General features: G+C 28.0%; 1 protein-coding gene and 1 long non-coding RNA gene across 2 annotated transcripts; one reads left to right on the forward strand and one right to left on the reverse strand.

Moving 5' to 3' along the window:
- Positions 1 to 6,187: 6,187 nt before the first annotated feature.
- Positions 6,188 to 6,775, forward strand: LOC138340881 (uncharacterized). Its single transcript, XR_011213722.1, has 2 exons — positions 6,188 to 6,371; positions 6,445 to 6,775. It is a non-coding gene; the product is annotated as an uncharacterized lncRNA (long non-coding RNA).
- Positions 6,776 to 23,117: 16,342 nt separating this feature from the next.
- Positions 23,118 to 24,480, reverse strand: LOC101263944 (MYB-like transcription factor 4). The gene is made up of 2 exons (XM_004230986.5): positions 23,891 to 24,480; positions 23,118 to 23,774 (listed from the first exon to the last, which is right to left on the reverse strand). Exons 1-2 carry the CDS (start codon positions 24,151 to 24,153, stop codon positions 23,279 to 23,281), a joined length of 759 nt encoding a protein of 252 aa, XP_004231034.1. The 5' UTR covers positions 24,154 to 24,480; the 3' UTR covers positions 23,118 to 23,278.
- Between the last annotated feature and the right edge of the window lie 1,625 nt (positions 24,481 to 26,105).

Raw genomic sequence — 26,105 nt, forward strand, 5'->3', positions numbered from 1 at the left:
TATTTTTTAAATGAATTTTATACATAAGCTTTTTAACCATCGAAAGCTACCGTATATATATTTCAGAACTTACATATTGTTGCAAGTCAATTTACTTGATGATGCAAAAGAAATATATAAACTAACAACACACAAAATTTAAATTCTAAAATGAAAGATTTATTTCTTATCCATATCCTTGTTATTTTTAGGTAACTTTGATCTTGTCGTTGTGGCTAAGACATGATCAAACTATTTTTTAAAAAAAATTGGTCTAATCAGTTTCTTAACCCAAAAAAAAGACCGAAGGATGATCCTTGTTATATTTTGGATAGTATAGTGATATTTTTACCCACTTAAATAACATAAAAATGTACATCATATTTAAGTCATACATAAGAGATGATCTTAGCCAAAAACTTCAAAAACGAAAGATTACTTCAAAATATGGGAAATCCTACTAATGATACGGGAAAGTGAGAAAAAAATGAAAAGAATAATTGTATAGAATGACAAACTAATAATATAAAATAAAAATAGTAGCTACCTTTTGATTTATTTGTGTTCCATAGTAAATCGTTTGTCAGTCCATCTCTCCTTCCCTCGTAGTCTCACTCACCACTCTCCCTCTCTCGCTCGCTTCCTTTGCTTGCCTCTCTCGCTTTATACAATAGAACTGTATAAATAGAGTTTCTAATTGTATAAAGCGAGAGAAAATTGTATATACACATGCAAATACATATATCTCTGTCTTATACACTTGTAATTATACAATAAAAGTACATCTCTGCCTAAGTCTCTTTTGTCTTTCTCTCTTTCTCGTTTATACAAATTCAAATTGTATATAATTTATCTCTTTCTCGTTTTATACAATTCTATTCAATTGTATATTCCCTACCCAAGTCTCTTTTGCCTTTCTCCCTTTCTCGTTCTATACAAATTCAAATTGTATATAATCGTCCTATAGACTTATAATTATACAATTCTTTTTATATACTTCGTTTTATACAATTCTCTCGCCCAAGTCTCTTTCTCATTTATACAATTCACTTCAACTGTACATGTTTAGCGAATTGTACATATATATATATTTTATAGAGCACATTTATGCAAATTTTGTTATAATATACAAATATGAATTTTATGTTTGCTATACGTGAAAGTTGCCAAAAAAAAAAAACTATTAAGTAAGGATTATTAAAATTTTGGGCTTAGTTATGGAAGGATGATGAAGTGGGCCTTAATGGGCTGGTCGCCTTTGCAGTGTTCGATCTGTAAAATTGGGAGTTTTGTTCAATTTCATCTTAACTTGGGCTTGGGCTCTCCTAGCATTGAGGTTTTTAAACTACATAAATTCCATTGGTTTAGATTTTAATTATTTTTATTTCTAATAGTTTTAAATATTACTTTCTCTACCATATTTTATATTTAGGATATATGAACTTGAATCTGTAAGATATATGTATTTATCAAATTTTAAAATTAAAATATGTATTTTATTTGTTTGAACTAATTGGTTACAATTAAATTTCTTAATATAAAGAGGAAATGAAGGAGTGTATCTATTTTAATTAATTTCATTTTATTATTATCTGAAATAATAAGTTTCGCTAATATCATTTATAATATATAAAAACATACATATCCTAGTCATGCAATTTGATTTATTTCATTTTATTACTTTTAAAATAATAAAATTTATTAATTTGATGTATCTATTATCAATATATGATGTATCCAACAAACAAAACACTTAGATACGTATCATACATGTAGATTCATATGTACCATAGAAATATCTAATATTAATTTTGTGTATTTGTCTAGTATTAATTTCATGTATCTATTTATATGATAATATTAATTTCATGTATCTATTATTAATTCGATGTATCAAGTATCAATTTCATACATTATATTCAAAAATATGTGTCTCGGATACATAACAATATTCATACTATTTTCTGAATTATGAGCCATTAAAATGGAGCAAACAATATAAAAAAACTACAATAAATTGGCTAGAAAAAATCTAAACCATTGAATCAAATACATGATACGATTGACAATAGAAAAAAACAAAGATAATCTTACTTTTTCACTTTAAATAATACCTAATTATATAGAGTTTGATATGAATTTAGCACACGCAAAAGGAAATAAAAAATGGTTAAGGAAGAAGGGATACATGTGGGAGTAGGAATGAGATATAATATTTTTTGTGACAGGGGAAGGAAACGTTTAATGAAGAAGAAGAAAAAGGGGTAATTGTGGAATATGTGAGGTATCTATTTTGGGATTGGGAAGGGAAACAATTGAAAAGAATAAATCAAAATTAATTAAAATTGGTAGTATCCAACTAATTAAGTAAATGTAATTTTATAATAATTATTCATTATCATATTTAAAGGGATTATGTATCTGATTTAATTTTTATAAATATGATATATTTTTTCAAAATGTAATATTTTTAAAAGGCCAAATACATACGCAGGTCCCTAAAGTTGTTCGCGTTTTTCTCCCAGGTACCTCAACTAACCAAGATTCCTATTAAATCCTTTAACCCCTATAATTTGATCCTTTTAAATATTTTTTGCTGATGTGGAGCCAAATTTCAATAAAATTTTTTTGGTAATTAGGCGCGTGAGATGAACCTTCCCCACGTGGAAATTTTGACCAATACAGTCCAACCAAATTACACGTCAGTGCCACATATTATGTCATCAAACCTAAAAATCAATTTTCCCCCAAATCACTTTTAACCCGTTTCTAAACGAGAAAACCCTAAGAATCTCTCATTTTCAATTACTTTTACAGCTGAAATTCTTACATTTTATAGTGATTTCGAGTGTTTTGTTGAAGGAATCATCGAAGATTGCAGACGATTTTGGAGTTCATTCGCGATTTTCGAGTTGACGAGTGTGAGGTAAGTGACGAGCATGTTGTTGTGGTTGTGTGTTTTTAATATATGTGTTTATCCTGTGTTTATTATTGATATATACTGGGTTTTAGTATCAATGTGGTTGTTGTTGTTAATATCTAGATAAAGTTAGGGTTTTTTGGTTTTTATTGTTCATAACTGTCAGAAAAATTTGGAGCCTTGTTTCAGGGAATCTTATGGACGCCATTATTATAACTCGTTTTCATCATGGTGGTAAGTTTATTCAGGACAAAACTGGAATTACTTATAAAGGGGAAACCGAGGTGGAATATGTTAATATTGACAAGGACCATTTCTCAATAATCGAGCTACTTTTTTACACTAAACAATTGGGGTATATTACTGTTGGTGGATTCTGTGTTAAAGACCCCACAAAAAATGGCTTTATTGAGGTGGACACTGATTTAACATTAGTAAATCTCATCAAAGACCTAAAAGATGGTGACTTTTTAGACATTTATGTAAAGCATGTGGTGGATGATGTAGAAGTGGTCACAACAAGTTTGCTTTGTGGGTCTGTCGTTGAAGAAGACTTAGAAGATATAAATGTGACTGCAAGTGAAGGGTTAAATCATGAGGCTGAATTTGAAAATGTTAATGTAGAAGTTGAGCCAGGAGATATATCAGATCTAGATGTGGAATGGATTGAATCAAATGAAGAAAGTAGTGATGACTCTCAAGAGGATGCTATTCCTGATGTGGATGACTCTGAGGTTGATGAAGAATTAAGATCTCTTAGAAATGAAAGGAGAAACAAAGTGAAAAAGAAAAAACCTACTCAAATTGAGGAAATAAAGCTTGGAACAGCCGGTGTTGATAGAGGCTTTGAAGACATAGGAAGGAATAAAGCTGCTAGATACACTGGAAGACTAGGGGGTGATGAGCAATATATAGATAGCTCAGAATTGGACAGTGAAGACAATAGGGATGAATTGGATTCAGAATTTGTGAAGGGTGTTGATTTACCAAGAAGAAGAAAAAGTAAAAAAGTAAGATTTGATCCTGATTGTGTTGTAGCAATTTTTGAGCTTGGTATGGTGTTTGAAAGTGCTGAACAATTTAGAAAAGCTGTTGCAGACTATTCTTGTCAATATAAAACTAGGTTAAAATTGAAGCCTAATGACAAAAAAAGAGTTAGAGTTAAATGTGAGGACAAGAAATGTAAATGGTTGTTGTTTGCTAGTATAGATAAAGATTCTGGTGATTTTGCTGTCAAAAATTATTATCCTGTGCATGTATGTCCTCAATCGACCAAGAACAAGTTGTGTACATCTAAGTTTGTTGCAGAAAAGTTCAAGGATAAAATAACCTGTCAACCATATATAAGATTATGGGAAATTCAGGAATTAGTGAGAAAAAAATTTGGGTTATATGTTGGAAGAACTGTTTGTCATAGGGCAAAACAGAGGATTATCAAGGAGTTCTTAGGTGATTGGAAGATGGAATTTTCAAGATTGTGTGATTATGCAGACATGATTAAACATACTAATCCTGGTACTTCCTGTTGGGTGAGGACAGATAGAGAGTCTCAGCCAGGAAAAACTTTGTTTGTTTACTTCTATGTTTGCTTTGATGCATTGAAGAGGGGGTGGTTGGAAGGATGCAGAAAAATTATTGGTTTTGATGGATGTTTTCTAAAGGGTTCTTGCAAGGGAGAACTGTTGGTTGCTGTTGGTAGAAATGGAAATCAACAGATGTTTCCAATCGCATGGGCTATTGTTGACACAGACACAAAACATAGTTGGAGTTTTTTTCTAAAGTACTTGATAGAAGATCTGAACTTAGGCACAGGACATGGACTGACTGTTATGTCAGATATGCAGAAGGTTAGATGGTTTTTGCATTGTATCTTGTTCTATTATTATTTTTCTTGTGTTGCTAATACTTTTTAATGTTTGTGCTACAACTGCTTACATAGGGCCTTGTACCAGCTTTATGTGAGTTGCTACCAGATAGTGAGCAGAGAAGGTGTGCTAGACATATCTGGTCCAACTGTCATCAATTATGGAGTGGTGAAGAAAGAAGGAAACAGTTCTGGAGATGTGCTAAGTCAAGTTTTGAAGTGAAATTTGAAGATGAGATGGATAAACTCAACAAATTAGGTAATAAAATTTGTGAGGACTTGTTGCATTATGAAAAAACTACTTGGTGCAAAGCATATTTTAAAGAGCATTCTAAGTGTGACATTGTTGAAAACAATATGTGTGAAACTTTTAATTCTTGGATACTAGTTGCTAGACATAAGACTATCATAACTATGCTAGAGGAGATTAGGCACAAGATAATGGACAGAAATATTGCAATGAGGCAATTTGCTGAAACTTGGATCTCAGATATCTCTCATATGGCTAGACTAGTACTAGAAGAGAACAAAGATCTTGCTAGATTTTGTGAAGTTAGATTCAATGGTGATATTAGGTATGAAATCTTAGATGGTCAATACAGACATATTGTTGATATAAGAAAGAAACATGTACATGTAGAACATGGCAATTGAGGGGCATACCATGTCAACATGCTGTGCTTGCATATCAGCACAAAGGCATAGAACCTGAACATGAAGTGGTACATTGGTATAGGAAAGAGACTTTTTGAAGGCTTATAATCATTTTCTACAGCCAATACCAAACATGAAAATGTGGCCTCACACTAGCGGTGTAGTGATTGAACCTCCTGAACCAAAAGTCATGCCTGGTAGGCCACCAAAGTGCAGAAGAAAGGCAAAGAATGAGCCTAGAAAAAAGTATGGAAAGTTATCCAAAAGAGGAGTAAAAATGACATGTTCACTGTGTCATCAAGTAGGCCATAACAAAAATCTTGTCCAACATTGGTAAGTTATTATTCTCTTCTAATACATTTACAATAAGTTTCAATTATTTACAATAATCAATTATTATTACTGTATTAATAGGCTGAAATGGGACAAACTGGAGGCTACCCAAACAGGAAACCAAGCTCAAGCCAACCATCACTGTCTAGCCAACCATCAAGCTCAAGCCAGCCACCATTGTCTAGCCAACCATCAAGCTCAAGCCAGCCACCACTTTTTAGTCAACCATCAAGCTCAAGCCAGCCACCACTTTTTAGTAGACTATCAAGCTCAAGTCAGTCACCAGTATTCAATCATCAAGGCAATTCTATGTGTTTTGATTCTTCAGCTGTTAGAAGAGAGTAACAACCTGCTAAAAGCAGAGGCACATGCATAGGTAGAGGCACTGGGAGAGACATTGGGAGAGGTACTGACAGAGGAATTGGTAGAGACACTGGGAGAGGTACTGGCACTGCCAGTGAAATTGGAAGAGGCAGTGTTTTCAACATTGGAGGTGTATCAAGTCAGCAACCTGATCAACCAAGGGCTGTGGAAGCTTCAATATCAACAGGAAGACAAAAAAGGACCAAGACTATAGGATTTGGCATCTATACAAATGCAAGTGGTAGTCAAACCTTTAATGTAAGTGTATACATAATTTTGTTCATTTCTTACTCTACTATATAAAGTCTCATTTGAAGATATTTCCATGCAGCCTGGTACTTCAGGAGAAAAAGTTATCAATTCGAGAGTTTATAAGGATGCATCTCCAACAAATATTGATATTGGTTATAAGCCTCGAGGACTCAAGTGGAATGGTGGAGATGTTGTCACTGGTTCACAGTTGCAATGTATCATTCAGTCAAGGAAAAACAAGCGTGGAACATCTAGTGCACCAAAGAATGCCTAATTTATGTATTTATGTAGACTAGTCACTTTTTGGTTGTGTAATTAGCAGCAGAAATTTGTATTGACTGCTTTAAAACTTGGAGCTCACTAGAGCAAATTAATGGCATGAATGATCAATTTTAACTGCTTTTGAGACACAAATTATCTTCATTCCTTCAATTAGATCATTATAATAAAAACACAAGGCATTTACAGTAGAAAAATCGATCTAAATTGTCCAAAAAGAACACTAGAATCTACCATACATACTTTTATGAAGGAATCTAATAGAAGACAAATGAATCAACTAAGATTATTTTTTACACAAATCCAAGTAGCCAATATCACCCCTACGATGATGCATATTATCCATACTTTTCTTGATCGATTCCTCTCCAATTCATATGTTTTGACTCTTTTCAACAAACCCCATATCACCCTTCTAGCTTGAACAGGCATTTCATCATCATACCATCGAAAATATCCACATCCACCTCGTGCCTACAAAATTAAAGAAAAAAATTGAATTATAAATAAGGTGATTCTTTACTATATTGGACAAAAAAAATGAATTTGATTTACCTTTGAAGTTTTGCAACAAAGGAACCTACGTCCAGGATTGGATTGCGTCCATGAGGTCTTCATTTCCACAACGTTCCCACATTGACATAGTACTTTCGCAGTTGAAGAAAAAGAAATCGATGAAGAAGATAAATTCGACATTGGAACTTAATGATTAAGAAGAAATCAATGAAAAAGAGATATAAGAGGAGAAATAATGATGAAGAGAAACAAAAGAGGAGAAATAAGGGATGAAGAGAAACAAAAGAGGAGAAATAATGGAAGAATGGGAGAAATTAGGGTTAAAAGGGGGAAGAAGATCGTTGGTGGGTGGTTGAAGATCCACATCAGCACTTTTAAAGCGTCGGCACGCACTTACAGGACGTGAGATCACGTTTGGCTCCACATCAGCCAAAAATATTTAAAAGGGTCAAATTATAGGGGTTAAAGGATTTAATAGGAATCTTGGTTAGTTGAGGTACCTGGGAGAAAAGCGCGAACAACTTTAGGGACCTGCGTATGTATTTGGCCTTTTTAAAATATAGATAAAATATGTATACGTGATAGTTAAGTATGGATTAAGACTGGTCAACGGACCGGAACCGATTCACCGGACCGAAATGAACCGATACCGGACCGGACCGAAACCCGTTGACCGGTATGTTGACCGGTACCGGGATGAACCGGACTGGAATTACTGGGATGATTCATCGGTTCCGTCCCGTTCCACTATATACCGGGATGGAACCGGAATGAACCGGAACGGACCGGGGTGGAACAGGACGGAATTAACGGGACGATATTTTTTGAAATTACGAAAATATAATTATTTTTTTTATTTTTTAAGTATAAATTAATAGTTTTTAAATTTTTACTATAACTTTTACCTAAGTTTATTTTAAAGATATTTTATTAATTTTTTTGTTGTTGTTAAGTTTGCAAGTAAAGTCTACTAAAGTTTTCAAAATTGAAATCTTTTGAAGTTTATACTTTATAAGTTATTACTTATATTCGTTAATATTTATTTTATAAGTTATATTTATAACTTGTATCTTGTAAATATTAAATAAATAAAATTTGTAATTTTAAAAAAATTAAATTAAATATAAATTATATAAAATATAAAAAAATTAATATATATTAAATAAACCGGACCGGAACCGAACCGGACCGGAACGCAACCGGAATGAACCGGGATGAATCGGTACCGGTACACCGGTACGAAATCACGATTCCGTCCCGTTCCGTGTACCGATTCAGACTATCCCGTCCCGTCCCTTAGGCGACCGAAACGGGACGAACCGGAATGGTACCGGAGCGGTACCGATACGTCCCGTTCCGTTGACCAGTCTAAATATTGATAGATAGGTAGTTTTTTCTTGATGTTATTGATTAAAGCCCAATAACAAATCCTTTCATTTTCAACTTGTAAGGTATTTAACAAAAGAAGCAAATTAATCATGAAATTTCCTTTTTAATTGTCCTCAATTATTTTGATATACAATTAGCCACACACAGTATAGATCTAATTTGTATCACTAGTCTTTTTATTTATTTATTTTTTAAAAAAAAAGTTGACTGAAAAAGGTACACTAAACGGATGTTTTAGCTTGCAAATTGCAACCATCCCTAGCATTTCATTAATTGTCCAACTTCAACAGGCATGGATTTTCCAACTAATAAATAAAAAAATTATATTATTATTTTATTATTGTTGTTGTCTAGTCTTCAACGAGATAATGCTAAATATATTTAACACAACCCAAGTAGAGTCAATAATTGATTAGATAAATAGAGTTATTTGATTTATTATTTTTATTGTTTATTTTTTTGTGGAAGGGTCCAAAAATAAATGAGGAATAAAGAAATACTGAAAAATACTAATATTGGTGGAATTTTTAAATGCCACTACAGCCAAGTAAGACCTCAATAATTAAAACAGTTTTGATCTTTATTTCATAGAAAATAATTAACTAGAGGGTGGAGCAGGATTTTAATTTATGACATGTGAATAAACAATTTGTACACGTTAAATAAACAAAAAATAAATATAAATATAAATTTGAGTTAAAGCTATCGAATTTTGTTAAACATATGACAGAGCTATAACTTAATGGGAAAATTATATATAATAGCAAACTAATAACCTAAAATAAATGGAGTAGCTAGGGTTTGATTTAGTTGTGCTCCATAGCAAACGTTTGCAGAAAATTGTCAGGCGCCTCTCTTCTAAATATCTCGTTCGCCACTCTCCTCCAATCTCTCGCTCGCTTCCTCACTTTTTATACAAACACAAGTGGATAAATTTTTTTTCTAATTGTATAAAGCAGAGAAAATTGTATAAGTATATATATTTTTGTTCCCCTCTCTCCCCTTTTCCAGATCTCATTCACCACCCTCGCTTTTCTCACTTACAGAAACAGAAGCGAAACTTATTAATTGCGTTTCTGCTTGTATAAAGCGTGAGAAAATTGCATATACACATGCAAATACATATATTTTCGTCCTATACACTTATAATTTTACGATAAAAATACTCCCGTGCCCAGTTTCTTTTTGCCTTTCTCTCTTTCTCGTTTTCTACAATTTTCAAATTGTATCTAACTTCTCTCTTTCTCGTTTTATACATTTTGATTCAATTGTATATTCCCTGTCAAGTCTCTTTTGTCTTTCTCTCTTTCTCATTTTATACAAATTCAAATTGTATATAATCGTTCTATACACTTATAAGTATACAATTCGTTTTATACAGTTTTTTGCCCAAGTGTCTTTTTCTTTCTTGTTTTATACACTTCGCTTTATACAATTTGCTTCAACTGTATATGTATAGCGAATTATACAGTTTCCATGTTTGCTATGGAGCGTAATTATGTAAACTTTGTTATAGTATACAAATATAAATTTTTTATTTGCTATGTGTGGAAGTTGCCCCAACTTAATTCTTACATTTATCATACACTTGTTAGTTGTTATACATTGAATATACGCCAATGATCGGTACAAATAATGTAATTCTTTATTATTATTATTATTTTTAAAGATAAGAGTTTCTTAATAATTATAATAAGGAGAGTGTTAAAATGTGGGCCGATCCATAAAGGATGAAAGGAGAAATGGAGTTACGGCTCAACAGTTTCCGCAAATGGGCCAATCTTTCTTTAATTGGTATTGATATCTATAGTCATCAGGTGGCCCTTTTTATTTATTTTTTCTTCTCTTTTTCTATAATATAAATATAATATAATATATTATAATATAATATAATATCTTACCAAATTCTTCCTTCACCTGCCATATTTATGCTATGGATACAGCCTACCGATTGAATAATAAATCTAGTTAGTTATCAATTAAATTGAAAAACAGCCAATGAATATATATATATATATGATCTTCTATACAATGTGTATGATTATGTATATATAATCTATATATATCAAACACTAAATACATCCAGTGATTTATGTGAAGATCACTTTCAATTATAGCCGATTTAGGATATATTTCTTCAATAGACTTAATAAAAATCTAGTTAAAAAATGGACCAAACAAATATAGTTGATACACATGACATATAGTTGCAGACTCACGTCCACTGACTATTTGTTGACCTTATTTTTGCGAATTAATTACTGCCGTAAAATTTTAAATATCATGAGATAATATCGTAGAGTTGAAACGTAAATAGATAACAAATTCTTCTTTAAGACGATATCAGAATGCCTAATTAGAGGGATTCTTACGTATCTCTATAGCCAACAACAAGATAATTACAAAACAAAAATATCTTATATATATATTTATATATATATATATATATAAAGAGTGTATAACCATGTATATAATGTACAACTATGAATCAAACATGTATATAAACCCATATATGTTATTTAATATACTAATATGTATATATTGTAGAAGTTCATTTTTTTTTAATCTCAATCAATTTAAATCTCCTTGAAATATTCATAAATTTTAGATACAAATACCTGCCAATTTTTAGTTTTTTTTATTAGATTATTCAGTCGAAAAGATAATGTAAATTGATAATTGAAAAATGTATCTACTGATTGCTTCAAAGAATTCTCAAGGTCAATGTTGTAATATGATATGGATTAGATTGTGGTAGTTTGGACTTTTGGTGATTTTGATTTCATATCAACGATTTAAATTTTTTTATTATCACCGTAAACTCTTGCATGTTTCACTATTTAGTATTTCAACGCCAAACTAAAATAATTTATTTTATTTTAAAAAAAGACATATATGAGAGTGAAGAGAATTAATAACAAGTTTATGATATATCTTATTCAAGTAGTTGAAGATCGTTATACATTATGTTTATTTGTTTTTTTAAAAAAGTAGATATATTTACTTTTAATTAATAATAATGACATTAGGAGGTCAAATTTTTTATTCGTTTCTTTCAACCACATGACATTTTTTAAAGAGATAAAATTTTATTTTTTTAATATTATAAAAGTAATAAATGAAATAAATAAATATATTTTTATTATAATAAATAAATAAAATTAAATATAAGAGTAATACAGTAATTTCAACAATAACTAAAGATATAAAATTTTACTCATAAAACGCGTTCACTGATAGAGTTATATATCTTATATTCTCTTCTCTTTTATTTATGTATTTGAAAAGCATTTTTTTAAATTTTAAATAACATGACATTTTAATAATATCATAAAAGTAATGAATGAAATAAATAATATATATTTAAAATAGTGGACAAACAAAATAAGACTAAGGGGTAATATAATAATTTCAATAATAAATAAAAAAATACAGAATTTTACTCATAAAAGACAATTGTTAATAGCGTTTTAGTCTTATATTCCCACCTTTTCTATTTAGATATTATTTAGGTTTTTGAGAAGCGTTTTTTCAAGTTTTCAACAAATGACGTTTTCTAAAAAATAACATATTTATATTTTCTTGATATATAAAAGATATAAATGAAATAAATAAATATGTTTTTAAAATAATGGACATACAAAATTAAACGAAAGGAGTAATATAGTAATTTCAATAATAAATTAAAAAGACACAGACGCATTCGTTGATAGAGTTTTATTCCTAATATTCTCTGCTCTTCTATTTATGTTTCTGAGAAGCGTTTTTTCAAGTTTCCAACGACACGATGTTTTGTAAAAGATAAAATATTTATATTTTCTTGATATATTAAAGATATAAATGAAATAAATAAATATATTTTTAAAATAATGGACAAATAAAATTAAAGTGAAGAGGTAATATAATAATTTCAACAATAAATAAGAAGACACATAATTTTACTCATAAAACGCATTCGCGGTAGCATTTTATTCCTTATATTCTAACCTCTTCTATTTAGGTATTTGAGAAGCGTTTTTTTTCAAGTTTTTCAATGACATGACATATTTTTTAAATAAAAGATATTTATCTTTTGTGATATTATAAAGTTAATAAATGTAATAAATAAATATATATTTTTAAAATAATAGACAGATAAAATTAAACGAAATTGATGATATAATAATTCAACATTGAATAAAAAAACACATAATTTTACTCATAAAACAATTTCGACTTTACATCAACGATTTAAATTAAGGATTTGAATTTCAGCATAAACTCTCTTGTATGTTTCACTATTTAGTATTTCCGCATCAAATTCAAATAATTTATTTAATTTTAAATTTAGGCCGACCTTACGTAGAATTGACTTAGGTAGAAGTTAGGAAATAAACTTCAATTCCTCATTTATCTTATTACTCAAGTGGGAGAAAAAGAAAAATGTGGAAGAATGAAAATAATATTAATTAACAAAAAAAAAAAGTCACGATGTAAGTATCACTTGTATTTTAATCTAAAAAAAGAATTGACTTTGAATAAAAGCTACTCTTTGGATTTTACAAGTTGCAAGTTGCAACACATCACTAGCATCTCATTAATTGATTGCGTTTCAATTTCCACACGCATGTTGTCTGCATGAGTTCCAAGTTTCAACTATGAAATCAGTCATTATATATGTTGTACTATTAAAATAAAAGAAGGTCGTCTAAATATTGTGTGTAATATTATTATTATCTTGTATGAGATAATTATATCAAATATTTAAACACAACCTAAGTAGAATCAATAATCGATTAGAGAAATGGAGTTATTTTGTTTACTTTTCCCTTTATTTTATTTTATATAGCGCTCAATTTCAAAAACAGCGAGAAGTAAAGAAATATCTATAAAATATTAATATCAGTGAGATTTTACCGAAGAAAATGATATAAATAGTCTTTTAATTATAGAAGTAGGTCTAAAATGGTTCCTTATTAAAAAATTTAGTCCTTTAATTGTTTAAAATTTTATCAATTTTGATCTCTTAATTATACACTTATCGATTTTAATTCCTTAACCATAAATTTATCGATTTAGTTCTTTAAGTATTTAAGAACTTATCAAGTTTGATCTTTGTCCACTTTTAAATATAAATAGCTTAGACTTACATTTACGAAAATCTTTATGAGATTAAATTTTTAACTCATTTTAAAGTTATTTCTCTTGGTGTGTTTGGTACGGGGGAAAATGTTTCCATTGAATTTTTTTTCCTACGAAATGTTTTCCTGGAAAACAAGTAGATTTTGGACTTTTTTTTTCATGTTTGGTTGGTGAGTAGACAGTATTTTCTGGAAATGAGTTTGTATTTGATTTATGAATAAAAAATATTTTTGAGAGACATTTTTTATTTTTACTAGAGTAAAAAATAATTTATGAAATTAAAAATATTTTTTATAATCAAAATTATTATTTTTTTGGGGTGGGGGTTGGGGTGAAGTAGGGTAGTGGGCGGGGGAGCGGGGAGGGGGGAGGAGGGAAAAAATAAAAATTTAAAGTTGATAGTATTTCTAGAAAAACAAAATTAATTTTTTTGAGGGGTTGGGGTTGGGAGTTTAAAAATAAAAAATTTAAAGGTGAAAATATTTTTAAAAAGCAAAATTAATATTTTGGGGAGAGGGTGGGGTTGGGGGGCTGGCGGGGGGTCAGGTTTGGGATGAAAAAATAAAATTTTGAAAGTGAAAATATTATTTTAAAATTGATTTTTTTTTTCTCAAAAAAAAGTATAGTTTGAAATTGGAGGAGAGTTTTGAAAAATATTTTCCTTAATTTTTGAAGGAAGTCATTTTCCTTGATTTTGAGAAAAATAAACTGATTTGGAAAATATTTCCAAAACTTTTGTCCCAACCAAAAAATGAAAAAAATTAAAAAACATTTTCCAATTTTTCTTCATACTAAACACTCTCTCTATCTCATTCATTTTTCTTCAATATATTTTTATAAAAAAAAATAATAACACAGCGATTCAAAATAAAACTAATGAAGAAAGAACGTCCTAATTTTATTCATTTAGATGTTTGAGGCAAAACGATTGAATTTTATTTTAATCTATAAAAACAAATTAAAATTTGGCAAATCACTTTTTTTTTCTAACCGTCAAAAGAAAAAAAGGGGTAAAAATGCTAATAATAATAGCGTTAGATGGTGGGGCAATCTATTAAATGAAGAAGGAAGAAAGTTGGTAGCAACCACTAGTAGTGGGGATAAGAGTGATCTTACTAACAAAAAATGGTCCATTTAACTTTAATGTAGTTGGCCTTAATTTGTATGACATGTATATCAGGTGGCCCTTTTTTTTAAAAAAAAAATTATTCTATTTTCGATGTATTTTACAAAAGTCTTCTTAACTTCTTCATCTGTCATATTTATGCTATAGGCCCATCTACGATATTATCTTCTACATGAACTTAATATTACTTGCAATTAAATCTAGTTGATAGTAGACATGATATAGAGTAGACAATTCGATGTTTGAATATACATCACTTCATATATTCATATAGACTTGCTCTAATTTAGATTCGAGTTATGTAAGATTTTATTAAAATTTAAACCGGACACATTTAATTAAAGGTGAGAAGATTATATATATCTCATTGTGACTCTTATTAATGCATATTTTGCTTAGATATTTAAATTAAAAAATGTCAAATAAATTAAAACGAAAAAAATAATTAAAATTGATCGATTCTTCAACCAAAATCTGACACCAAAATATCTAGAAATACATATATCTAACTTCCTCCTCATTTATTAGCCAAAAATTTTCTCAGAATTTAATTGTTTTCGTACCCTTTTGTCCTTCGGCTCATGTTACGTTTCTTGTGTTTGGTTATTGCAAACTTGGTTGTTGTTACTATTATTTTAAAAAAGAAATCCATATTATTTGTAATTTCTTGTGTAATTTAATATTTTTCTTTTTTATTGCCTCTTTTTCAAGCGTTGCTTGAGCCAATACTTTTTTAAAAATAATCATTTATTTTTATGAGACGGCGATAAGATATTCGTACACTCTACTCTTTTTGAATCTTATTTATAAAACTTATTATTATTGTTTTTGGTAATGCCCACCAATGCTAATGTCGTTTATTCTATTATAAATTTTAATGACATTCGAGTATATTGTCATCGTTGGCATATAACGTGTCCGTAATGTACAATCTTATTTTGTATTCTTCTTATACTTGGTATGATTGAAAAATAAAAAATATATAACTGCGATTTCAAATATAAATAAAATCCATAGAATATTTTTACTTGTTTGAAGAGTTCTCACGCTTTAAAATAAATGCATGTCATAATTAATAATTATAGTAAAGCATATTAATTATGTGGTTCTTTTTAATTACATGATTTAAGTTATATAAATTAATATTATATACGTACAACATAATTATATATACATCGTATATGTTATTTTTATACCGTTGTGATTGATCTTGTTTAAAACTTAAACTCTTTCTCTTTTTTCGGTAACAAGGGGGAAAGTTCATTTAATTATTATTGAATAGAAATTACGTATAATAGGTGCAACCACTAATGGCCTAACCTAAATTGCATTTAGGAAAGATAATTTATGAGAGGCTTTAAAAAAAAAAAGTATGACTATTACCTACTTGTTTGGTTTTTGTGAATTCAAGGATTAAAACAAATCTTAATTATGGCCAAATACGTTATTTATCATGGCTAATATTTGTCCTTTAGTTTAAACCACACATTTCTTGGAATTAGTTGGACCAATGTGTCCAAGTTAGGTATCTTTTTAAGGAATGAATTAAAGTTGGCCTAATTAATCATAATATTAACATTTGTGATTATGATTAGTTGGTTTCCCATACTTTATTTTTGCAACATGAGATATTCTGCTTAAGAGCATAATGTCTGCTTAATTACCACTTTCTGATTAACTTTAATTTTCTCCCACCATCTTCTAATTACTATGTAATATAGGCATATAAAGATCCTTGTTATAAATATAAAAATGTTTTTTTAATGGTAGATTGACTTTGATTAATAATGACATTTAGAGGTCAATATTTTATTCTTTTTCTTAGTTTAAAATTATCTCAATTAAGACAAGAGTAGTGACTTAGCTAGAAATCCAATAATAAAAGTATATTATGGTAGAAGGTAGTGGTTCTCCATCACCAAGAAAATAAGAAATAATATATGCCTACTACTAGTCAAAAGAAAATCTATTATTAATATTTTATAGTACCTTAAATAGAAATATTAGCATCACTAACAAATGGCAAAGTGGCCAAATATTCTGAACCAAGAAATTTAAAATAAAAGATAAGAAAGGAAGTGGACTCTTAGGTTATTTTTTTTAAGTAAAAAAGTACTTTACTCACCAAACCAAATCAACATCAATAATCAATTAAGTATTTGTTTCTAGAAGGAAGAAGGTAAGATAGGTGAAGTATTCTTTTTCTATAATTTTCAAAATTGACTTATATTCCTATTTAATCAGAATTGAATCTACTTACACTAATTAACAGTACAAAATTAATTAGCTATAACATGATCAATATAATCAACACGTTATAATAAAGAGTTTAACGTTATTTTCCAGACTACGAGTTATGAACCATTACAAGTAAATACAGCAACTTACATAACTATATTGTATAATTATATAATATAGACAAAACTTAATACACGTATACAAGTTATTTATTTACAAGCGGTGAAATAATGCTTTAACATATAAAAATCAGTATCTTTTTTATTTAACTCTGTAATAAAAGAAAATAATTAAATAACGAATCTAATCAATTATGCAACAACTTTATGTCTCACTCCACATAAATAGTTGCAACAACTTTTTATCTTTTTCTTCCCTGGACCAAAATTAGTTACTATTTCCATGGTGGGGCATATATATTTTTTAAAATAAATAACTTGTTTAGTAGTGAAAAATGCTCCAAGTATATATAAATCAAAAGAAGGTAGAAATACTTCAATTTTTTAAAAATTATTACTTATAATGCTCTACTTCATTAATATAAGCTTCAAACTCATAAGTTAAAATACATTATATTTAATATATACATCAAATGTGTTAATCCTTCTTATGTTTTATTTTATTTGACTTTATTAAAGTACGAGAATTAAAATTCGAATATAGAATCTTTCATATTTTTAAAATAATAAATAGATAGTTAAAAATAATATAAAAATACTGTAAATTAAACAGATTAATAATTTTAAATATTTTAAACAAATTAATGAAAGAAATATATTTAACCGTCCATAATGTGACGCTTTGACATTTGACGAGAACTAGGATGGGCTTATGGAGCAGTAGTGGGCCAGCGTTTATGGGCTGGACCTACTATGGGCCCGCCGCCACAGCCGCCAACAACCAACCTAAAAAGGGGATACGAGTTGGTTGCCATCCTTTAAATGCCCACAGCTTCTACTTATATTTACAGTTGTACCACTACTTAAGTCATTTCACCCTATTACCCCTTATCAATGATTGCACGTTAGAGAGAAATTATTTGAGCGAATAGTCAAAGATCGTAATTTGAAGTTTTAAATGTAGCATTATACTAAGTACTTTTAAATAAGACCAAAAATATATTCATCCTATATTAACAATATGAAAATGATAAATAAAAATATCCTGGTGTTATTTTATGTGATTGTGCTTAAGTTATAGAAGTGAAATGTCAATTTGACATATATATAAATACATATATGATGATAAGAAATAAAGAAAATGTTAATCTAATCTATATTTCAATATAAATAAATGATAGAAAGAGAAAAATAGTAAATGATAATGATGAAAAGTTATTGAAAAATGTCAATGTGCCATATATTCCATATAACTACTTTATTTTGATGTTTTATGGACTTTTTTCTTGAAAGAAAAAAGTGGAAGTTAAAGAATATAATGACATCTAATATTTTCGCATGATTAATAAACCAAAACAATGGTAGTTTTTTTTGGATCCACTTTTAAATGTATCATTTTAATAAGATAAATTAAGAAGAAAATAAGTGTTACATTCTAAAGCAAGAATTCATAAATTTATCAAAAGTTTCTCTTAAACTATTTTTCATTTTGAGAGAGATAAAAGATAATATCGTAAAATAATCTCTCGTTTTAGTTAGTTTTACGCTTAACATTTTAATCAATTATATTATTTGTTAATTTATAAAATCAAAAAAGACTTAGTTATTTTTTTTCCCCTCATGTTATCCTTACAATTAATTTTTCTTTTGAAAAGGTAAAGTAAATTAGTAAAATTACCCATACTATTTATATATATTTAAAGGAAGTAAAAGAAAAAATTAAACACCTAATATAATTTTTACTTATCTCAATGAACGTGCTGAATTCTTAAACTAGGAAAATGATATATAAAATTACAATAAATAAGTAAACAGAAGATAATAATAATAATAATAATAATAATAATAATAATAATAACAATTACTATATAGGAATTCCATTAAGCTAAAAGTTCAAAACTTTAGTTGTTATATGATATTTTTTTCAAGATTTTGGAAGTTGTGAAGATACACAATGATATCAAATACCTAATTATGTTGAATAAAAGGAAATATATATTGAATAATTTTTTCTATCCATTTTAAATATATCCTCTAGTTTAAGTTTAAAATAAATATCTCGTCAAAAAACAAAAAGTCATAAATTTAGTCAAATTATTTTTACAACAATCATTCATTATGAGGAGATAAGAGAGAATATAGTCAAATAATCGATCCAACAACATTAATTACCTATTTATGTTGTTGGGTAAATAATTTGCTAATCATAGTTTAACTAAAGACCATTAAACCAATTTTTAATGTATTTCTTATATTATTGATTGACCCGTATGTGCTTTGTTTTGTTTTCTAATAAATTATAAGGAATTTTTGTTACAAATAATCATAACTTTTACTCCTCATAAATATAAATATATATACAACATATTTGACCTTTGAAAAATGTGATTTTTTTCCCCTCATTTGTCTCCTTTGGGGGGTGTCTTTTTGTAGGAAGCTTCGAAAAGAACGAAGAAATATTTAGTCCATATATATTATGTACTCCATTAAACATACTTACATCGCATGCATTTTGAATTGTGGAAATTTAAGACATCCTTCCTTATCACAACCCACCTACTCCTGAATTCGAACATCTATCGTAATTATTAATTTATTATTTATAATTGTCGACAAATAAAGCTTATATTTGTGTTAAATAATTTATTTGATATGTATAAATAGTATATTTAGAATCCAGTAAAACAAAATTAATATAATGAATAATCCATGCACAAAAAATCTTGTCTCCATTAGCATTATGAAGACGTTTTTTTTAAAAAAAAAAAAAAATCGAAGACGGTTTTTCCTGAAATAATTATTAGAAAAATAAAATATTGATATGGGAGAACGATAGACGTTGTTGCAAAATGGAAGGCAAAGATTGGATTATAGAGTGGGCTTTTTGGGTCCACTTATATATTTTTACAAGAGGAGACGGGGTAGTTATGCATGTGACATTGTGACGTTGGAATTTTGACTTTTAAAATAATAAAAATGTGGCAAAGGAAAAATAGGAGGCCATTGGGAGAAAGAGTGAGGGAAGATGCAATAATTAAATTGGTAGGGGTGGTAAGTAGTAAAAATCGATATTCGATATATGTATTTAAAGATAGATTAATTAAGATTCACATCTTATAGAATTTATTTTTAGGGAATTAATATTTTTTAATAAAAATATTTTTACTTTCAGTCATAAAATTTTCATTTCTTTAAATAATTTTTTTTTTAATTATCTTAATATAACTTATAATATTAAAGAGTTTGTGAAGAGGAAAATATTGTGCGTATAAATTATAATATATGTATTTGGAAGGGGAAAAAATATCTAATGGAAGCTTCTATTGTCTACCTAACACATGTCAACATAATAAAAATAAAATATAGAGGAAGAAAGAGGATGGTAGTTAGGTTTAAAAGTGACCTCTTTTGGTTGTGCGAAGAGACATTTTAATTTATTTAATTGCTTTATTTTGGTATTCCTCCTACTTTTCTATAGGAATATGATATATTGAGGTAATTATAGTATATGTTTTCTCGATTAGATTTGTCACACATGTCTTAGATTGCGTTTTGAGGGGGATCTTGTTTATATTTTCTTGCTTTTTGAAACATTTTGAGAAATTATTAGCTACTTGATAATCATTTTATGTTTGAATATCACATATAAGTTGAAATATGGTCGGTAATCTTTTTAATTAGTTTTAGTGACTTTCATCTCAAATGATTTTGAAAACATTTCAAAGGTTTATGTAGAAAGTAGAGACATGATTTAAATTAAGCTCCAATACGTAAACTATTTAGGTCCTTGTAATAATATGTTTTTAACATTTAATTAATTAAATAAGTATCTTTTTAGAAGATATATCATACTAAAAGTTTTTTTTTATCAACGAATTACTCTTAAATATAAAATAACAATAGATAAAAATTTAATTAGTGTTGATCGATTTAAAACTTTTAATGTATAGTGATTTTAATTTCTTTAATATGATAAGTTTACGTTTGTAAAGTAGAAAACAAGGTACTTTTTATATTAAAAATTAAATCTCATGCTAACAAACTCTTATAAGAAAATTTCACATTACAAAATCTTAGGTTAATTAAGAAGAAGATGAACCTAGCTATCATTTGCACCTAATTGACAAAAACTAACAATGACTTTTACTTTACATTGTCTTATTCAAGTTTGTATAAAATATTTCACTATAAAAAGCGGCCGTCTGATAATAATTTTCACTACAAAATTGTGAAAAAGATAGATTTTGACATGTAAAACATCTTTAGATAATTTTGAATGTCATGCTGAAGTTTAATCTTTATCCTAATTTTTTATTTTTTAATTCCTGTGTCTAAAGTGCCTTGGGGTGATTTTTTATTTTTTTTTAAAAAAAACTTGACTCACATAATTATTTCCCAACATCTTATCCTTCTAATGTTGAAATTTCTCTAAACAGTATAAAAAGTAAATATTCTTAATTAGTCATTTTCCTAGAAAATTTGCACATTGTATATAAATTTTGACTCTATCGTGAATATTCAGAGTACTTTGATTAATTTTTTTCTTTTGGTCAGTAGTAGAAAATGAAACTTATTGATAGTTGGAAAAAGATTTTCCCAAATAATTAAAACTAATAGAATTAGGTTGTTAGTTATTTACATTTTAAGCTATACTTTCGACACTTCTACTAAATTCAATAAAAATATTCAAATACTTTTACTCTTTATAATCGTATATAATTGCAAATGACATACATATGTTATTGGTATTCAAAATTTACTAATCTAATTAATTTAAATTCATAATGTATAAAATTCACTAAAATATAAGCTCACAACAAATAATAACCAAAATGTTGAAATTTTGGAGGTTAAACACAAAGCTTATATACTAAATTTGTCTTTTATTCTAAAGAAGAAATGTTTCTTATCAAGATTTCTTCTATTTTCAAAATTCAAATTCAAAACTTAAATTAAATTGAACATGAAAGAAATAATATATATATATATATAAAAGGATTGATAGTGACAAGAAATGTAAATCTTGGCGTGGGGGAATGGTTGGTTAGGTCACGTCTAGTATATATAGCCACAATAATTGTTAGGTTGGTGGAAGCTACAATCGTTAATATGGATATATCTTATTGTTTGTTAGTTCTTTCACTCATTTTTTAATATTAGTTTTTCAGACACTTTTTTTTTCTTTTTTATATAATGCAATTATTATTATTGTTATTTTTCAAATTATTATTATTATTATTATGGAAGAGATAGGTAACCAACCGGTTCTTTTCTTCTCATCCTCTCACTGCTTATCCATTCTCCTCCTACCATTTACCCCACAATATTCACTCACATATATTCCTAATTATGATTCAAACTCCTACTTCTGATAATAATTCTTTACTCTATATAGGTAAAAAAAAATCTAACAATAATAACATACTATAATTCTACTTATAAAATTTGAAGAAGGTAAATATAACGCAAATTTTATCTCTAATATTTCGTGAAAATAGAGATATTTCAAATAGACGATTCTCACCAAGTAAAAAAGGAAAAAGCTTAGCAGGAAAGAATATTTAACTTATATATATTAACCATTTTCAAAAATTAGACACCTGACAAATAAATTGTTATGAGTAATTGCTTGGAGTTATTTTTGTATAGTATGATAGTATATAAATTCTTTAATATCATGAGAGTATAATTTTTTTTTTAAGGTTATTCATTACATCTTTTTTTTAAAATCAGATATTCATTACACTTTGATTGAATGATAGCAAAAATTGATTTATATAATATGATATTACTATACAAAAGTTAAACTCAAAACTCTAAAGGAACAGGCATAGAGAAGTATAACGACATACCTACTAATTAGCAAATTGCTCCAATATTATTTGGTGGAGATTAAGGAATGCCAAAATAATCGAGTAATTAACATTGTCGCAGCAAAATGACATAAGGTACACTATAACACTCTTTTCAACTTAATATAATATATCGTATATAGTAATACTTGAAATTTTACAAATAAGAGAAAATTCGAAAGAACTTAAACTAATAGGAATATCTTTCTCGATTCTCTCTTCTTGTTTTTTTAACCCAAATACACGAGGGAAAAAAAGATTTATAATAAAAATTCACTTAGTTTCTAAAGTTCTATAGTCCAAAACACCATTACTCTTTAATCCTAAAAAGTTATAACTTGCAATATTATTTTTACTGCAATTGCAATCTTTACTATTTTGTATACCCAAACTGCATGCAAAACACCTTGAGGGGCTATGTTGGTAATTTTGTAGAGAAGGAGGGCTAATTCTGAGCTCAAGATTTAAATCAGGACACTGTTCTCGAAATGGACTGCTACTAATAATTTCATCTTCTAATTGACTCAACCCAGATTCAGCTTTGACATTTATCATCTTATTATGATCTTCTTCAATATCTTTAGTTTTATGATCTCCACCTGCAAATGAAATTGTTGTGACTTTTTGCGTTGTACCAGGCTCGTTAACAGGCCTGTGTGTCGTTGGATCAATGCCCCGACTCAAAAGCTTCCTTCTTATGTGCGTATTCCAGTAATTTTTTATCTCATTATCTGTTCTTCCTGGTAATCTTCCGGCTATAAGTGACCATCTGAAAAAAGTGAAGAAGAAGGTTAGTTCAGAATTGAACTTCAGTAACGAAACACATGAACAACAAAAAAAATCTCTAATTTCTTAATTAGTTTTATTGAAATTTCTAATACGTACTTGTTACCAAGGAGGCTATGGAGTTTGATAATGAGTTCATCTTCTTCTTCAGTAAAATTACCGCGTTTAAGGTCCGGTCTCAAGTAATTAATCCATCGGAGACGGCAACTTTTACCGCATCGGAGAAGTCCGGCAGCTTTAGGAAGGGATCTCCAGCAACCTTCGCCGTGAGTTTTAATATAAGAAATAAGTCGTTCATCTTCTTCTTTAGTCCAAGCTCCTTTATTTGTATGTGCTTTTTCACAACACGGTGATCTTCCCATTGATTCAAATTATTTAGCTATGGAGAAATTAATTAAAGCCGGCACTTGAGGTGGGATTTTATAAGCTTTTGACTCCATGAAGAAGATGGACCCCACGGGGGAGTGGGGCAGTGACCTTATGCTTCTAGATGCGAGTTGGTAAGACAGGTTAGAGGAGAGTGGCTGGTACCCATTCTTTTTCTTTTTTTTTAATCATATCTAACTTATTATTATTTTCATCGTTTTAATTTATTTGTTTTATTTTAATTTAATAAATTTAGTGATTAAATTCACAATTAATTCTCCTTGTATTTTATGTTTATATATATTAGTGTAAAAAGTTAAAAATAAAAAGTTGCGATAATTTTATTTGAGAAAAAGGTATGATATACCCTTTAACTTTGTCATTTGAAGCTGATATACCCCTCGTTATGAAAGTGACTCATATATGCCCTTACCGTTGTACAAACGGCTCACATATACCCCTGCCGTTATAAAATGGCTTAAATATACCCTTCATTTAACGGAAGTTAAAAAAAATAGTTTAAATTTATTTTTATTACTTTTATTTTTTTAAAAAATTATTTATAGGTATATATGATTCTTCTATCAAAGTTCAAGGTATATTTTAATTTTTTTAATACATAAATTATTTTTTGACTTCTTTTATTATAATTATTTGAGTTTCTTATTCTTATTTTATTTTTTTCTTTCATTCCTTTGTTTAAAGAAAAAAAATTTAAACTATTTTTTTGTCTATATTGCAATTTAACTTTTGTATTCGAAGAAAAAAATTTGGTCATCTACAATAAGTTTTAAAAGAATATTAGTGAAACATAAATAAATTTGATTATCAAAATAATAATTCTAAATTAGTCATTGAAACAAAATAAAAGTCAAAAAAATATGTTTGATGAGGATTAAATTTACTCATATGGAATTATATATTATAAAAAAAAGAAAGTTAGATTAAAATTATCTTTTTTTTTCATTTCAGTTAAAGGAAAGGGATATATGTGAGTCACGTGTTTATAAGTTGGGGTATATATGAGCCACTTTCATAACAAAAGGTATATCAACTCGAAAAAACAAAGTTGAGGATATATCATACCCTTTTTCTATTTTCTTTTAACAGAATAAGAAAATGGAGTAGAAGTGACATTGATTAACTAATTATAATTAAAGGTAAACTTTAGGTAGGTGCAAAATGAGGTATTAAAGATCCAGTAAATTTTGGACAAAATGAGTGTATGATCTGTTCTCTTTTTTTATTTTATTTATTTTTTATTTATAAGTTCTGTTTGTGATCGACTAAACTCTGAACCACATCTTAAAATAATAATAATAATAATAATTTGGCTAACTATTCAAATCTCCCCTAACCATAGGACGACATGTACCAGACACTTTTCTTGCAAATTACTAATTTAAAACTAATAATAACAATATTATTATCATTGTGCTCTTGTTTGAACTAACAACTTCATTAGATTAAATTTGTGTTGTTCTACATTAGATTCATACCCTAAAACTTTATCAAATGACAGATAATTTGTCCTAACAACTCGTCAAAGTTTAACCATTTTTGTGAATATATTCATATCATATATCATATATGTATGGATCAAAGTTATATTTAAAGATTGTTTACATATTAATAAGTTTGAACGTCCGATAGAAACTTAATTACTTTTTATGTGTCAATGTTATATTGCACTTCCATTTTTAGTATACCCAAATACACATAGAAAAGAATTAATTTAAAAATACTTAATTTATATTCTTAACAGGATAATTTCTAATTACTTCTTTTATTTTTTATATTTTATTTTCTTAGATGCACATACTTATAAAATATTATTTTAGACAATAAAAATTAAAAGTCTTATTTCTTTTAAATTTTTTGTGTTCAGTCAAATAATATTACACGATTTGAGAATAGGATAGAATATTAAGTAATGAAGTACTATTTT

Source organism: Solanum lycopersicum, chromosome 1 (genome assembly GCF_036512215.1).
Source record: "Solanum lycopersicum chromosome 1, SLM_r2.1".
Taxonomy (NCBI): Eukaryota; Viridiplantae; Streptophyta; class Magnoliopsida; order Solanales; family Solanaceae; genus Solanum; species Solanum lycopersicum.